The sequence below is a fragment of the Varanus komodoensis genome, unplaced genomic scaffold, assembly GCF_004798865.1.
Source record: "Varanus komodoensis strain SLA01 unplaced genomic scaffold, ASM479886v1 scaffold4, whole genome shotgun sequence".
Classification (NCBI taxonomy): domain Eukaryota; kingdom Metazoa; phylum Chordata; class Lepidosauria; order Squamata; family Varanidae; genus Varanus; species Varanus komodoensis.
In genome coordinates this window covers 55,550,176-55,568,433 of record NW_025335941.1, presented here as the reverse complement: position 1 = coordinate 55,568,433, position 18,258 = coordinate 55,550,176, and the positions used below count along the sequence as shown (strand labels likewise).

Sequence of the window (18,258 nt, the reverse complement as noted above, 5' to 3'; positions counted from 1 at the left end):
ATAAAATAAATAAATAAATAAATAATAAAATTCCATAACTGTGAGGCTACCACTGAGAAGACTGTCCCCCTTCTTGTCTCCCTGAGTCTCTCTCAAGGTAGCCCTTGGAAGAAAGCCTCTGATGCAGATTGTCGTGCCCAGGTCAATTCAGGTTAAGGAAGCACGCCAGCAGGTTGCCTCAACTATGTAAGGCTTTAAAGGTTTGAACCAGCATTTTAGCCTGAGTTGGGACCATACGGGCAGCCAATGCAGGTCTATATTCAGACCTTAAGGTCCAAGTTCCTCGCCTCCCTGTCACATTTTGCACAAGCTACAGCTTACAAACAGATTTCAAGGGCATTGCAGTCATTTAACTTATGTGTGTACAGTTGTTTTTATATGTGCATTTTTGTAAGCGATTGTTGCCTAATGTTCATGTTATTTGCAAAACGTTTTCCTATGATGATGCATTTTGAACATTATAGTCACTAAGATGGTGCTTGGGGCTGCTCCCAGACTCTGAATTGTCACTGGAATTCCAGGTGGATTTGGTGGCTGGGAGCACATTTTGTCATTTGAGGCTGATTTGCCAGCTACGGCCCCTGTGTGGACAGGCAGGACCTTGTAGCAGTTAGTCATGCGCTGGCAACCTCTAGTCAGGATTGCTGCAGTGCTGTCTATATGGGGCTCCCCTTGAAGATGGTCCAGAAAATCCAATTGGTCTGAAATAGGCAGTGAGGCTGCGGACAAGGACTGGCAGATGTGACCAGATAAAGCCAGTGTTCCACCACCTTCACTGGTTACTAACTGAAGTCTGGGCCCAATTCAAGGTGTAGACACTTGTGTTTAAAGCCCTAAATGGCTTGGGTTTAAATCTAAAGGAGCGCCTCTTCCCACATGTACCTACCCAGCCCCTTAGCTCCTCATCAGAGGCCCTTCTCAAGAAGCCCTCTCCTCGGGAAATAAGAATGGTGGCTACAAGGAGAAGGGTCTTCTTGGTGGTGGCACCCCAACTCTGGAACCAGCTCCCCGGAGAGGTTCACCTGGTACCTTCTCTTTATACTTTCTGGTACCTGGCAAAGACTTTGTTATTCACCCAATATTTTAATTGGTAAAATAATTTTAATGGTTTTAATACCTTACATCTTGCTTTATAATTTATTGCTGTTGGCAAAAAAGGGGGGTTGTGAAGTTTTATAATGGCACTTGGTTTTTTGATTGCTGGATTTTACTGCTGTATCATTTGTCAATTTTAATATTATCCTTTCATTCTTTATTTTATAATCTTGTAAATTGCTCAGGGAACCACACTGAGAGCCAGTGTGGTGTAGTGGTTAAGAGCGTGGGACTGGGACTCAGGCGACCCGGGTTCGAGTCCCCACTCAGCCATGGAGCCAACTGGGTGACTTTGGGCCAGTCACAGACTCTCAGCCCCACCTACCTCACAGGGTTGTTGTTGTGGGGATAAGACAGAGGAGGAGAATGATGTGAGCTGCCTTGAGCCCTTTGTAGGAAAAAGGCAGGATATAAATTGAAAAATAAAGAAACAAACAAACCCTGTCCTGGCTTATGAGGTGGGAAAAAGCCCACCCACCCATCTACACCCAGTATGCAAAACACACACACACACGACTCGTCCTGTTGGCCTTCACCTTTTGTCTTCACTGGGCTGCAGCCACACCAAACTTTTCCACACTGGAATTATGCATTACTCTTATGACAAGATTGATACATGTCCAGTATAAAGCATAGGACAGTGTTACTCTGTGATAGAGATGCAGTCCATTATGCCTTGGGGTGATTTTGCATTTGGTTTACAAAACCAGGGCACAGGCAACAGCCAAGCACAAAGGAGGCAGGCAGGAGAACAGGTCCTCCTCTACAGCTAAGTCAACAAGCACTCCTGTTCCTATTCAGGAGCCCCCTCATTCCCCAGTGATGGCTCCCATGCCAAAGGCTGGCCACCCATTCTGTATGGTACTTAGCATAATAATTCATCTGGCCCAGACAGACATAAAGAGAAGAGTGTTTCTTTGATCTACCAGCTGGAAGCTTCCCAACCCTAAAGAGAGGTTATGTGACTGCGTCGGACACACTTAGCCATTCTGAACTGAATGCAGGGCAGAGGTGGGATGAAGTGCTTACCTGTCTCCTGTACTCCAAAACAGGATCATAAACCTTCCAACCATTTTCTGGGAAAACCTCTTTGTATTCAAATGCAAAAAGAGACTTAAAACAAAAGAGAGGGAGAAACCATTCAGCTCTTTTCAGCTTATTTTCCATTTTACTTGGCATCTCAAATAACAATTTCTGTGCAGTCTTTTTGTTTCTATAACACTGAAGCATGAAAGAAAAGCAGAGAGACTCAGAAAATGTCTTTGTACATTGTAATTAGCACATCAATGCACATTTCTCCATATTTCTTTGTCCTCTGATCTATTACCTCCTAAATCACCAATGGGAAGGAAGGGAAGAATGGAGGTTTAGGATGGCTACTGGTTTAAAAATAATTATCTTACAGTGCCTTAATTACAAAGCAACCTTTTAAGGCACGATAGCACTGCCTTTCAGGTTATATTCCTTATATACATCAGCTGACAGACACGTACAATACTGTGTATTTTGTCTCTTGAAAACAGCTGTGGTATGTTGCATTTTTTCATGTTGCTAAACAAATTACAATTAACGGTGGCACTGATATTTGGAAGTGGTGCTGGTGTCAGAAACCAAACTCCCCCACTTTGGATTATACATTGCACTTACAAGTCAGCTTCCACACTTCTTCAATTTTTATGCAGCTAATAATTTCATGTCATGATATCACAAGTTTCCTTGCTTGCTCCCTCCATTGTGTCTTCCTGTTTAAGGTTTAGACACGAATAGGACTTCTGAGCATGCTTAGGATCGCCACTGGGGAGCCTCGGAAATAAGAGTTCCCAAGACTCCCATTTCACTGTTAAGAGAGAGACCTGGGTAACTTCTTTCCCAGAACATACTGGGAAGAAAATAACTGCCTGCACAATCATGAGAGGATTGTTAGGTGTGTGCCAGTTTCACTACATACACAGAGTATACAGACAAACGACAGGCAGCTTTCTCCAAGCTGGTACCCTCCATATGCATTGGACTATGACTTCCATCACCCAGCCAGCACAGCCATGGGAACGACAGTGCTATAGGTCTGGAGGGGACTTGTTCAGAGAAGGCTGCCCTAGAGATCTATTCAGAATAGTCTTGGCATGGCAATGCTTAACTCATCTCAGTCTCTGATTTGTTCACACATCCAAGGAACGGATCAGCACTAGACCGATGGCTGCTCAGAAGCCACACCTTGGCTCTTCCCCAAGTGTCCTCCAAGTGTCTTATGGAATACAAGTCCCATGCTGGCTGGAGTTGATGGGAGCGGAAGTCCAAAATTATCTGGAGGGTACCCAGTGGGGGAAGGCCATGCCACCTACTTGCTGGGCTGTACCATTTCAGACTGCTTGGGGAGGAAGGGAAAGCTTGCCAGCTCCCTCCATGCAAAATGCTACCTTTCCCCTGCCCCTCATACCCAAAACTGATTTGTTAGGGAAAAGGCTGACCTAAAATTTTAGCCAGTGAAATATTCCCTGTCCCACATCCGCTGTGTTATGAAGTGCTACAGCCCAGCACCAATGGGGCTCCTGTTTTAGCTCTTTTTAGAGGCTCACTGGAGCTCAAAGAGAGACAGTCATCCTTGGCAAGATGGAAAGAATTTGGCTCCATTGGTTCTCATCCTACGATAGTGACAAATTTGTTGCCCGGATAATAGAAAACTGTTAAAATTCACAGGAAGATGCACTTACCAAATGATTAGATACTGGAAACGCATATTTTGTTAAGTTCTCAAATATGGATCTTCTTGTACGACCCTCAGGCCTATGTGCAAAGCGAAGGTTCCGGACATCCTGCAAAATGTCCAGCAAAAATCAGTCCTTTCCATGAAGGCAACAGCATGTCAGGAGCTACTGCACATACTCCAGGAATCCCTTCCCTGTTTTATGCAGGATCTTTGGACTTAGGCATAGCCATATGGAGCTGCCTAATCCTACACGAACTAGAGCCTGGCCCTAGCCTAACTAGACCTGTGTGTCTACCTACCCCAGTAGTGTTTTCTACCCTGAATGGCAGGAGATCTCCTACTAACGCCACATGAAATCTTCTTAAGTGGAGTCTCTGAGGCTTGATCCTGGCATGTTCTGCATGCAAAGCATATGCTCTTGTTCTAGACCACATTTCAATGCATGCAGGATGCCGGGCAGGCCTTTAAGGACTTACTGTTTCCCCTCCGACCTGACAGCATGGCCTAGACTGTGTCGAACATTTCCCTGTATTCCTTATGCATTGCTAGGGATGATTGGAAGACATGCCTCTGTCTTGCAGGCATCTAAGAACATAAGAAATACCCTTCTGAATCAGACCAAAGGCCTCTCTGGTCCAGTATCCTGCTTTCCTGGCTGGACAACCAGCCCCAAATTTGGTAACTTTGTCTGATAGGGAAGTTACTTCAGCCCCTTGATCAGTTAGGTTGCCATTTTCTGCACTTCTTTCAACTCTACAAATCCCTTCTTAGGCTGTATTTTAGAGGAACTTGCCAGCCTTTCTTGAGCTCCTTCCAAAGGAACACCTGACCATCCAGTTCTCAGAACATTGTTTGAAAACAGCCACTTTGCTAGAGATTCAGCACAGCAACTGCCTACTACATTAAAAGAGAATCAGGAAGCCATGTAGGCTGTTCTGGTGAGTTGAACATCCAAAGGGCCTGGGATCTGTTTTACCTGATACTGACAATCAGGCTCTGAAAATATGTGAATTTTCTGAAGCCTTCAGCATTATAGTCCAAGCAGTAAAAAGAAGTAATATTCATGGCTTAGTCATCTTCTTAATAGCAAAACAATTCAACTGGGGAACCAGTTACTAAGAAGGATGGTGCAGCTTTCCTTACTGGAAGGCTGAAAGCAGAACCTGGATGGCCTTCACTGGAGACACTCTTGCTCTAGATTTGCTACTTTGAGAAAGGAGTTTGACTAAATGGCCACCAAATATTTTTCAACACTAGGACTTGTCTCTTGTTTGACTCCTATTATGGAAGCTTTCTGGCATGATGAGCTCTTCAGAGCCAGAAAGAATGCACTTCAATGCCAGCTTCCTATAATTTTAGGAACAAAGCGGGCCACATTTCTGGCTCAAGAATTCACCACCTATAGATGCACCAGTATACCTTACACACAATCTCCAGGCCATAAGAATTTTCACCACGACTTGAAGCTCCTCCAATTTTCTCTACTCTGTTGATAACACCAAGGGGACCGTCTAGAACAAAAGGAGGGTTCTGGAAAAGATTGCCATGTGTTAATGACAAGTCTAGAAGAAATAATGCTGATTACACAGAGCTTGAATAGACAAGAGTTCAAATCTGAGACAAAGTTAGCCACACAATAAATGTAGGAATGCCAGAAGCTGCCTTGTAGCATGTCTGGTCACTGGCCCCTCTAGCCCAGTACTGCCAACTTCATGCTTCCTCAACTTGGTGCCTTCCAGTTATTTTGAACTTCAACTACCATCAGCTGCAGCCAACATGATCAATGGCCAGGAATCCTTGGAGTCAACAATCCTTGCAATTGCAACATCGGTTAGAATTTAAGCTTGACTCTTGCTTTATTCAGCTTCAGTGTCTCCTTTGCTCCTGGAAGCACTTATTAAGGCTGATCAGTTCTATTGACTCACAATCCATGTTTATAAATATTTATTATTGGTGAATAAATATGACACAGAGGGTCTTAAGCAAGTACGGAAATGGAACTGAAGTATCCCATTTTTCCTAAACATTGGGTTGTTGCTTTAGTGTCTGTATTTAAAGGATTCATGGACTTAGGCTATACCTTATAAAGCAAAAACTCTTGTTCCATGTCTACTGGACACCACAACTTATATTTGAGAAGGGTTTCTTTAAGTCAACTAATTGCTGGAAGTGTGACACAGCTAAGGCTTCTTTTATCCATTTGTTTTGGCCCTGCCCAATAATTGCTTACTTTTGGGGAGGACATTATTATACAGATAAACCTTGTATTGGAACACTAATATTTACTGATGTACATGCCTTCTTAAATCTCTACCTGGTTTCTGGGAGTTAAATCAAGGCAAAAAGATCCTCTGTGCCTGCTTGAGTTAAAAGATGGAGACTATAATATTAGAAGGATAAATGCTAACAGATTTCTGTTTCACTGGAGGGTCTAGAAATTTAACCCAGCCCAAGCAGGGACTCTGTCACCAAGCAGTGGCCCCTTTCTAACTTAAATCGAAAAGAACAGGTGAGAATCAGTAAAAGAAGAACTCCATTTGGTCTTACCCTTTCCATGCTTTTAAAATATAGCCTGTAATTTGTGACAGTCAAGGTTCCTCTTATAGCTCCAGTAAATGGGCAGATGTGAGTGACATCTTTTGCTGGGGAAAGAAAATATTATACATATTACCACAGGGTACTGATGCTGTGGGGTTTGAAATCACTCTCTGAGGTGAAGCAAGCTCTATGGTGAGTTTCCTCCCACTGGAAAAATCAGTGCTTCCTTCACCATGGTCCTCAGTTGGTTTCATCAAGAGAAGATTGCAGTAACATGAACCTTAACCAAAGAAGAATGGCGAGGTGTTGGGAACTAGGTGTCCCCGTTCTCTCTTTCAAAACAGAGGTTCTTTGGCAAATGGTCTTCATTTCCAATGTAGATCCAGCAAACCATAGTCAGAGTCTCTGAGCACACACAGAGTGGTTCATTGTACCCAAACTAAAACCTATTTTAATTGTGAGTGGAGCCAGCTGGAGCTGGGGGTCAGACTAGATGGCCTGGGAGGCACCTTCTGACTCGCTCTGTTTCTATGTTTCTATTTCCAAGGACACACCTTTTGAATAACCCTGGATCCCACACCCCTGGGAGTGCCGCACTGGATATGGGCAAGCTTCCTAGATGTACACAGGCCCTCTAGACTACCCCTTCTCTTCTGGTGCCATGTCATAGGGTCAAGGATCATAGTAGTCTTGTCCGGCTTTTGTGGATCCTGTCCCATGCCCTCTCCTGGCACTTGAAGATGGTTCTCAGGATCTGCCTGAACACCCGGAGACAGCGGCCTTGAGAAAAGCTTCTCCGCCTCCACCATCTCTATGTCTGGAGACTCCCTTCCCAGGGCTCCTCCTCCCCATCCAAAGAGTCTGTCGCCCTGGCCCTGAAACACACACCAAGAACAACGGCTTCTTCCATTCCTGACACAAGAAATCCCAAATTTCATGGCAAAAATAAATTCCATTTCAGATTACCATTTTATGGATAGATCCAAAGTTGCCACAGTCAGGCATTTGGAATTATTGTCAAGGGAAATAATATCAAATACATTTGCTCTCAGTCGGTCTCCCAGACCTGAAGTGACTTAACGGGGTACCTGAGGCTTGACACCAGCCTTCTCCAGACCAGAACCCTCCAAATATGCTGGACCATGGCTTCTCTCCTCCCAGGGACCCACCACTGGCTATGCTGGGTGGCAAAGCGGGAGCCCAGCGCATCCCTGGCTGGAGACGGCTGTTCGACACCATCGTTGTCGAGGCAGGCAGAACGAGTGCGGCCTGCTTCAACCGGAAGACTGTTTCCCCATTGGCAGCCATGCCTGGGCTGCTTCACAGGGTGAGCTAGACATCCCGGCTATGCGAGGATTGGCTTTCGTCGTTCACTGCCCACGTGTGTCAAGCCTTTCAGGCCAAGGGCTGGATAATATTTCCGTGAAGCTCTTGGGGGCTCCCTTCTAGTGGGGGGCGGAACTGGGAAAAAGGGTTGATGCCAAAGGACCAAAAAGGTATTTTAAGGCTCCCACTGCTAGTAATTACACCTTAGGAAAGCCATTTGGACCTTCTGGAATGGGGTAAAAAGTTACACGTACACGGAAGATAGAAACTAACAAAAGACTGATGGTTGGGGAACAGGGCATGCCCACTTTGCGAACGCCAGATGGGTTTTGGCTCCCAGACCTGATGTTCTTCTGGCTCTGATTTCCAACCACTCTATTCTATCCTTTCCTTCTGCTGGTTTTCCACTGCACTGAAAGTCAGCTAACATTCTGCGCTTATTAAGAATGCACAGTCCTGATTGGGCTGTTTTGGGTCTGTCCTTTGTAATATTTGTGCATTTCTGTTACACCTGCATGCTGACACACCCTCTCTTATACATGGGCTGCGCCTTTTTGTCTCTGCAAGTATCAACATTAAAACTTGAGTTCAGTATGAACACTTATGAGGATCAACCCACTGCAATTTCCTCTGGCCAGAAACTACAGGAAAAAATCTTCACCTACCCATGTCCTTAATGGTTTCTCCCGGTAACAATGGAGGCTCCTCCATTTCAGCCAGTTTATTAGATTCCCTGAGGACCTTAAGGCAGAAACCACACACATCAAACAGTCAGAACATGGAATGTATACAACTTGCCAATCATTTAAAGCTAATCTTTCAAATAGGGAAATATTTAATGATAAGGCTGCTACCTTTTATTCAAGTAGGCCACGATCCTATGCATGTTTAGACAGAAAAAACCCTTCATCTCCCAGTATACCACAGTATCCTCCATTGATTAACTCATTAACAAATTTAAAATAACTTTGACTTCCTAAAGAACATTCCGACTCTGGAAACAGATTTTTCATAAGAACATAAGAAAGCAGTGTTGGATCAGACCAAAGGCCCAACTAGTCCAGCGTTCTGCACCTTCAGTGGCCAACCAGATGCTTTAAGGGAAGGCTACGAGCAGAGCTTGTGTTCAAGAACATTCTCCACTCATGTTCCCTGGCAACAGTTTACAGAAATATACTGCCTCTAGTACTGAAGGGAGCATTTGTCAGTCTTCCGTAGCATATGACAGATACTGATGATTATAATTTTCAGGAGTCTGTCAACCCTGACCAGCAGATATCTGATGTTTCGGACATTTACAAAATTCATCTGGGATTGTCCACATTTATGTGTAAATGTTGAGATTCACTACATTTTGAATAGTTTTTGGTAATGGCACGTATTAATGGGAGTATGCCTTATACATAGAATCTACTCTTCCTGCTACCTCCATGCAAATATCACAAGGCATCTCATAATCAATGAAACAGTGATGTGACCTCTAGTTATGTTATTTAGTGTTAATGCACGTAATTGTATGCAGTGTACAGAAACAGAGAAAAGGAAAAATAAAACAAAACAAAGATCACAGTTTCATATTGCCTAACATTTTTTGGAAGACAATCTTTGCAAAACAAACAGGCAGTCTAACATTTTTGGCATCTAAAGTGAAAAACCCAAAATTGTGGCCACTATAGTTAAAAATATAAGATAATAAAGTAAATACTTAACAACCCTCCACATTTTTGAGGTACTCAAAATCTATCACTTGCTTTACTGTGTGACTTTTCCACAGTTCCTAGATGGATGTTCCTTTGGTGTAGAAAACTGCATTAATTTTGCATGAGGGTTGCAACTTCAGACAATTCTAGGTATATGCAGATAGACGACGGTGCAACGTTAGGAATGTTTACTCAGATGTCAGACCCACTGTGTCCAGTGGGATTTACTCCCAGGCAGAAGTACAGAGGACTTTTTTTGTACCAAGATATAAAAAAGAACTGGTTTCTTTGTTTGGTTGAACCGAGGCAAAGAGGTCACCCTGCACAAAGCCCTGGCATCATTCTGTTTGGATTTAGCCCTAACTTTGCCTTCTGATTTTTGCATGGAAAAACAGCTGCATATTTCCATGTGCATAGGCAATGGCACTCACACTCAACAGGCAGAATTCCTCAAGTTTCTACATGGGCCCTTCAGCAGGACAGCAACAATGGAACAAAACAAAACAAGCAAAACAAAACAAAACAAAACAAAACCACCCCACCCCACACCACCAATAAAAGCCTGGTTTCATTAGGGGAAAGAGCTTTTACTTTTTCAGGGATTAAACAAACAGATGCAGGGTGGGGAAATAAGTTAGAATGATTGAAACCAGAAAAATCACTAATCCCACAGAAAAGCCATGCAACTTAATCTTTTGGCTTTTATGTGTGAAAAAATGGGAAGAAAACAAAGCAGGAGCACCATCAGCTGATGGGCCGTTTTACAAGGACCCGTATGGCAGGACAGGGGAGGAGGGACGTGCGCCAGACAAATTGTGCAGTTTATCTCATAACATTCCATTCTTCTGAAAACGGGACACGACGACAACCTTGCACAATGCCCTGAAATAATAAACACTGTTAATATATAGAATCTCACGGGGCTGTTGCTATCATATGCCAAGCCCTGCAGCCTGGATTTAGAAAGATATAGAAATCATGCTTTCCAGATCAGCCCTTTAATTTCTTCTTTGAATTTTTAAAACATCAGCTAGGAATATTTATACACATCTAGGTGTGTGCATGTAGAATCTGAGTAAGCAAATACTAGTGCGCATAATCCGGGGGCTTCACCACTCCCCCCCCCACCAATAGTGGAAAGGGTGTTGGGGCAGGACACAGGAGATGGGGGCGTGGGTCTAGTTTCTGGCCAGTCATTTATTTATTTATTTATTTATTTAGGAGGCTTCTATGCCGCCCAATTCGCCTAAGTTACTGGGCAGGTTTGCATGTGGCAGCAACCATTGCGGTGATTTGCCCAGGGGGCTGGTTGTTTCGTGAAGGATCCACGAGAGGCCCAAGGGACAAGATGAGCCCTTCCCACCACCATTTCTAATTGGCCATGGTGATTTTGCCCCTCTTTTCCCCCCCAGAAATTGCCACCAGTTCCCCCTTCAATGGGTCACAATATAGTATGGTTGGAGGGCTCCTGGAGGCTACCCAGTCCTTTGGCTAGTTCACTTGCTGTGCGGCTAACAATGTGTGTGCAATTTTAAAGTGTGTTTTTACTCCCATTAGCACAAACATGCTTGCTGCAGAAGTACAAATGGGAGCATTTTAAGCCTTGGGTGGGGCCCTGGGGAGGGGGGTTCCCACTGCCCAGGTGCCGCAGGTACCTTCCCTGCAGATATGTGAAAGTCTCCCCCATCCCTGGTTACTCCTGAAAAGCTGGAGAAGCCATTGCCCCAACAAGAGAAACCCAACCTGGGAAGCATCTTCTGATGGAAAGAGGCGTTTGGGGGATTTTTCCCCTCTTCCCAGCAAGCTCCTCATCTTTTCAGGTCCCCTCTTTGGTGCCAATAGTGGGGAAGCCACTTCTGCACTTTTTTCTACCTCTCAAGGGCTAAAAGAGACCACCCCTTTTTAAAGGGGAAGCCAAGTTGACAGTCCATTGACAGTTCACTGTACAACTCTGGGCTCCTTTAACATGGGAGCTTTGAAGGGGATCTCAGGGATTTCGACTGGGACATACTCAGAGTAAAGTCCCAGCATCTATGCACCTCATGCTCCATCCCACCCCTTTCTTGAAGGTTACCCCCAGGAGCAGCTTTTGTGGGAGCACATGTCACAACATACTTATTTATTTATTTATTTATTTATGCGCATATTTATATGCTGCCTATAACTGCCCAAAGGCCTTCCTAGGCAGCTTACAACCATACAACCCCAGCACGTGTGGCAGGCGTGCTTCGGACGAGGCGGGGGACGCAGGGCCAGCGGCTACAAAGGGCGTCGGCCAAAGGACAGTTGCCGCCGTTCGGGTGGCCGAGCAGGGGGCGGGGCTGGCCAGGGGCTTGCGCTTGGCGATGGTAGGCCCTCCTGCTGGGCTGTGAGTGAGGGGTGAGTGTGTGTGTGTGTGTGTGTGTGTGTGTGTGTTTTTAGTAGTATTTTAAATCTTTTTATGGAGTCGTCCCTGGCCATGCTGCCGCTTATGTTTCCTGGGGAGCGCACGGGTGCCGCCATTGAGGTGGTTATGGGCAGGGGACGTAACAGCGTTGGGAGCTTAACGTGTCCGCATAGAAGAAGGAGGGACAGATGGCTGACACCTGTCCCTACTTCTGGTTTTGCTCCCAGCCAGAGGGTGCCAGGGAGTCTCGTCAGTCGCCCCTCCAGCCTGACGGTGCTGTTGCTTAATGCCAGGTCGGTCAATAACAAATCTGCCCTCATCCAGGACCTGATTGTGGATGAGGGGGCCGACCTGGTCTGCATAACGGAGACCTGGGCGGGAGAGGGGGGGGATGTTGCCCTCTCCCAAGTGTGCCCGCCCGGGTATCTGGTCCAGCACTGCTCACGGCTGGAGGGGAGGGGAGGGGGGGTCGCTTTGGTATACCGAGCCTCCATCTCCCTCACGGGACTTCCGGTCCCTTCGAGACCAGGGCTGGAGTGTCTCTATTTGGTGTTGGGCGACCGAGACAGACTGGGGATTCTGTTGGTGTACCGCGCACCCTTCTGCCCAACAGTCTCCCTGCCTGAGCTGACGGAGACTGTCTCGGACCTGGTGTTGAGGACCCCCAGGATGTTGGTCCTGGGGGACTTCAATCTCCATGCCGAGGCTAGTCTGACCGGGGCGGCTCAGGACTTCATGGCCTCCATGACGGCCATGGGGCTGTCTCAACATGTCACCGGCCCCACCCATGAACGGGGACACACTCTGGACCTGGTTTTCTCGACGGGGCAGGAAGAGGGTGGTCTGAGGGTGAGTAATTTATGCTTGACTCCCCTGTCATGGTCAGATCACTTCCTGGTGAGATTTATGCTCGAGAGCGACTTCTCCCTCTGTAAGGGTGCGGACCCGATTATGTGGGTCCGCCCCCGGAGCCGGATGGATCCAGAAGGATTCCTGAAGGCCCTGGGGGAGTTTCCGGCTGACAAGACGGGTGCTCCTGTCGAGGCTCTGGTCGAACTGTGGAATGGGGAGATGACCAGAGCTGTAGACACGATCGCTCCTAAGCGTCCTCTCCCACCGGGCAGAGCCCGCTCTTCCCCTTGGTATACTCCTGAATTGAGGGCGATGAAGCAGGTTGGGAGACGACTAGAGCGTAGGTGGAGGAAATCACGAGATGAATCTGACCGAACACACTTAAGAGCCCACTATCGGGCCTATGCTGTGGCGGTGAGGGCGGCAAAAAAGAGATTCTTTTCCGCTTCCATTGCCTCCTCACAATGCCGTCCGGCGGAGCTCTTTCGAGTGGTGCAAGGCCTGGTCCGTCCAGGTCCAAAGGAAGACCTGATTCCACCCTCAAAGACCCGCTGTGACGACTTTGCCAGGCATTTCAGGGAGAAAATCGCTCAGATTCGTCACGAGCTGGACACCACTATTGATTCAGAGGTTTCAAAGGAGACACCAATGCTGCCGTCTGGTCCAGATTTATTGGATGAATTTCAGTTATTGCGGCCCGATGATGTGGACAAGGTGCTTGGGCGAGTACGTCCAACCACTTGCCTTTTGGACCCTTGCCCGTCTTGGTTAATAAATGATTCCAAGCACGGGATTGGAACCTGGATCTTGGAAGTGGTTAACGCTTCTCTGAGGGAGGGTCGGGTGCCGGCCCCTTTGAAGGAGGCGGTAGTCCGACCGGTCCTGAAGAAGGCGTCACTGGATCCAGAGATGGCCACTAATTATAGACCAGTGGCCAACATCCCGTTTCTGGGCAAGGTGTTAGAACGAGTGGTGGCGGGACAACTCCAAGCACTCTTGGATGAAACTGATTATCTGGACCCATTGCAGTCCGGCTTCAGACCCGGGTACGGTACTGAATCTGCCTTGGTCGCCCTGTATGATGACCTGTGCAGGGAGAAGGACAGGGGGAGTGCGTCCCTGTTGGTTCTGCTGGACCTCTCAGCAGCTTTCGATACCATCGACCATGGTATCCTTCTGGATAGGCTTGCGGGATTGGGGGTTGGAGGCACTGCTTTGCAGTGGTTCCGCTCCTATCTCAATGGCCGGTTCCAGAAGGTGGTGCTGGGGGACTATGGCTCTGCGCCATGGCAGCTATGCCATGGAGTACCGCAGGGGTCCATTTTGTCCCCTTTGCTGTTCAACATATACATGAAACCGCTGGGAGAGGTCATCAGGAGGTGTGGGCTGCGGAACCATCAGTACGCTGATGATACCCAGCTCTACCTCTCGTTTTCCACCAATCCAGGTGAGGCAGTGGCTGTGCTGAACCGGTGCCTGGCCGAGGTAATGGGCTGGATGAGGGCCAATAAACTGAAGCTCAATCCAGACAAGACGGAGGTCCTGTTGGTTGGTGGATCGGGCTTCGGAGAGGGTGAATTGAACCTTGTCCTGAATGGGGTTGCACTCCCTCTTAGGGACAAGGTCCGCAGCTTGGGAGTGCTCCTCGACCCAGAGCTTTCACTGGAAGCTCAGGTAACAGCAGTGGCGAGGAGTGCTTTCCTCCAGCTTCGGCTAATTCATCAGCTGCGCCCCTATCTGGAGAATGACTGCCTTGCGACAGTGACACATGCGTTGGTGACTTCCCGTTTGGACTTCTGCAACGCGCTCTACGTGGGGCTACCCTTGAAGACGGTCCGGATACTTCAATTGGCCCAAAATAGAGCTGCCAGGCTGCTGACGGGGACTGGACGTTATGTTCACATGACTCCAGTTCTCCGTCAGCTTCACTGGCTTCCCATTGAAGTCCGGGCCCAATTCAAGGTGTTGGTTATGACCTATAAAGCCCTAAACGGCTTGGGTCCTGGTTACCTGAAGGAGCGCTTACATCCTTATATGCCCAGCCGCCCCCTGAGATCGGCGGGAGAGGCCCTTCTCCGGGAGCCCTCCATGGAAGAAGTTAGGAGGGTGGTTACTCGGAGGAGGGCTTTCTCAGCGGTGGCGCCTAAGTTATGGAATGCGCTCCCCAGAGAGGTCCGCCTGGCGCCGTCGTTATTTGTTTTTCGGCGCCAGGCAAAGACCTTTTTATTTAAGCAGTATTTTAAATGTTAATATTATTGAATTTTATTTGGCCAGGGCGGCTTGTTTTATAGTGTATATTTGTATTTTATTGTATATATTTTAAAATGTTATTTTAAATTTTTTGTTGTAAGCCGCCCCGAGGCTTCGGCGAATGGGGCGGCATAAAAATGTTTTAATAAATAAATAATAAATAAATATATTAAATGTATTAAAACAACATATTAAACAAACACATAGAAATAACTACATGTTAAAATGTATTAAAACAGTTAAAACATTAAAACATCAATATCACATCAATTTGGTATGGTATTATTGGAATTTTATATTATGTAAGCCACCCTGAGCACTTGTGCAGAAGGACAGGATACAAATTCTTGTAATAAATAAATAAATAAATAAATAACAATAATATAAATACAGAGAAAGAGAAAGAGAAAGTTTTGTAGCATCATCTGCCTTCCCACTGTCTAACTTTTGTGTCAAAACCAACCATGAATGGCTAAACTGGTTATTCATGCCTTATTAAGCCATGCTTGAGCATAACTAAAACGAGTCATAGCACTGGTTAAGCTGAAAGGCCTGATTCTCATGGAATGACAATCCTGGCTTTTCAGCTGGGGTTTCTTTGCCTGCTTCATGGAGGTCTGTCAGGATGCGAATGGGGCTCTGCTGATGCGGAAACTGAAACAAAAGATCGTGGCCTGCAAGCCTGAGACAGGATTTGCAAAAACATGATGTTGGCATCCATGCTTAGACCTCTTATCACTTTCCATTGACTCCTGTAGTAGTAGGAAATGTTCAGGTCTTGCATATTTTTCTGGCCAACTAGGCCTGGTGGGAAGGTGGACCACATGTGTGCCTTGCGAAGGCAATTAGTACACCTTCTTGAGAAGACCCAGGATGTGGTCAGTCACACCTGTGCTGATAACCCAGGATGGAGTCTGTGTCTGTCTCATCATTTTGATGCAAGATGGACTCTTGCACCTGTTGCGAATCCACAGCACAGCACACAGATAAATAAGTGTTATTTGCTGCATCTGCTGATGGCTGTAATTTACAATCAATAGGTGTCTGTCTCTCTCTGAATAACCAAAGAATGTTATATAAGCAACGGGCATTTCTTTGGAGGAAAGGCCCTTGTTGCTGTCAGGGGATGATCTGTGAGTTCAATTTGCTCCCCTGCAATTCCTGACATGCACCTTATATTGAACCCCTTGCTCGGCTGTACCTAAACGCATAGTGGAGTTCCTCTTCTTCCAGATTCCTGTCCTCATTCTTTCCGCTCCCTCTTCTTACTACAACCATGAAAAGCTATTGCTTGTTATCCCCCATTATTTGTTATCCAGTTGTGCAAATGTTCAAAGCCACTTTAGCATATTACTAAATTATAGTATTTTCCCTTACCAACTTGACCCATGCAGGATGGTAGTTTTTTCTTCATCTTTGCCCCAAATTCCTTTTCTTAAGCTCTTCCTCTTACCTTGAGCCTCCTACAAATCCTTTTTGCCTACTTTCCCTGCAAATTTCCAGGTTCCTGTATCTAACTTTTGACTTGAGCCTTTTGCAAACCTTTGATTCCCTGGGCAAATGTCTGGACTCTTACACCTATCTAAAATTTTGATCTTTTAGTTAATGCTATCCAGAACATATGCATACACACACACCAATCTGACTCCATAATATCGCAAACTAAATACAAAAAATGGAAGTCCATTCTGTTCCTCCACACCGACACACCCAGATTTCCATCCGATGCCAGCAAGATATTTCTGGCTAGACAAAGATGCCAAAGGAGAGTTCTGCAGGTGTACTAGAAGAACTCCAGTAGCATTCATGTTGTCCTGCCAGCAGGTTTTTCTCTTTGTTGGCAAAGCCACACTTCAACTGATTCCAGAAGTCCTTCAGTCATTGCTCAGAACTGTCCTTAAAACTTTGAAACATCCACTTTTTAAAAGTGTGGAGCAGAAAATCAGGGGAAAGGAAAAGTGCTTCTTAGCAGAATATTCGGAGCACTAACAGTCAAATGGCATTAAACAGCTACTCTGGCTTTCATACTTGAACAGATTCTTTTACTGTTAAAAAGGAGTTAGAGAAAGCAATCACAGGGGGGCTATAATCTCTTGAACCCTTACTAAAATTCTGTGAATGAGGCAAAACAATTGCACAACAGATCATCTGTCCGGAAGCACTTCAACTAGCACTGATCCTCCTTTGCTCACTGCTTCCTTGATACGTCCAAATCAGCATCCAGTCCAGCACTTTTGCCCTATTTCGAACCACTTTCTAGTGCTGAACATTAAAAAAAAGAAAAGTCAACCTGGATCGCACCACAGCTCCATCTCATCCAGTGTTCTGTTCATTTTGTGGCCATCCATGAGAAAACCCACATTAGGTCATAAATGGAACAGCACCCTCCTACCCATTGTCCCCAGCCATTGGCATACCTAGGCATACTGTCTTTCATACTGGAGGCAGCATACAGCCATCCGTTGATAAATCTCTTCCTCCATAAATAGAGCCAGTCCCCTTTAAAGCTACCCAAACTGGTGGCCAAGGCCAAATCTTGTGTCAGTGGATTCCATAGTTTAACTATGTACTGTGTGAAGAAGTACTTCCTTTTCTTTGCCCGAAAACTCTCCGCACTCAGCCTCATGGGATGGCTCATGGGTTTAGTTCTAGGGCAGAGGAAGAAAAATGTTTCCCTCTCCACCTTCTTCACACCATGCATAACGTTACACACCTCTGCCATATCTTCCCTTACTCATCTTTTTTCTAAGTTAAACAGTCCCATATGGTGTAATCTTTCCTCATAGGAGAGTTTTGTGATCATTTTAGTCACCCTTTTCTGCTCTTTTTTCTAACTCTGTGATGATTTCTTTTGTCCCTGTGCATCTCATTCTGCATTTTGCATGCACACAAGCTTTCTCCTCCTGGAATGGCATCCTTGGATTTAATGTTTCTCTCTCTCACACTCTCTCCAAGGACACCTTTGAATGCATTTCAATTGCAATTGCACTTCTCTACCCCCACCTCCACCCCAATAAGTGAAATTCAGCAAGGTCTGAACTGGGACCAGAGTTCCAGAGCCGAATTAGTGTCATCACCCTAATTCAACACCTTAAAAAAAAAAAAGAAAACTTAACAGTTTTAATATTGCCGTTATGTCAGACTATGGAATTCTAGCTCCTTCATCTAAAGATGAATTTCATTTAGCAATGTATTGCTGATATGCACTACTCACATCTCTGAAGCACTCAAGGGTAAAACAAGAATTAAAAATAATTGCTCTGGTTCAAAGACATCTACGCCTTGCAGACAGTGGCAAAAGACATTATTCCCTTCCTTTTGTCCAGACACTCAGAAAGCAAAAAACGTAGTTCCGATGACTTCACATTTGGATTCACAGTGCTAAAACATTGGAAGGCAATCCC

The 18,258-nt window shown here is 45.8% G+C and overlaps 1 protein-coding gene across 1 annotated transcript in view; it reads right to left on the bottom strand.

The window, feature by feature from the left end:
• MTMR2 (myotubularin related protein 2) overlaps positions 1-18,258 on the bottom strand; it is a 45,935-nt gene that overhangs the window by 14,574 nt on the left and 13,103 nt on the right. Inside the window, exons 3-7 of the mRNA XM_044442553.1 lie at positions 8,332-8,407; positions 6,350-6,444; positions 5,222-5,332; positions 3,807-3,908; positions 2,125-2,208 (exon numbers count right to left, since the gene is read on the bottom strand). Coding sequence (XP_044298488.1) covers positions 2,125-2,208; positions 3,807-3,908; positions 5,222-5,332; positions 6,350-6,444; positions 8,332-8,407 — 468 coding nt within the window. The remainder of the gene's footprint in view (positions 1-2,124; positions 2,209-3,806; positions 3,909-5,221; positions 5,333-6,349; positions 6,445-8,331; positions 8,408-18,258) is intronic.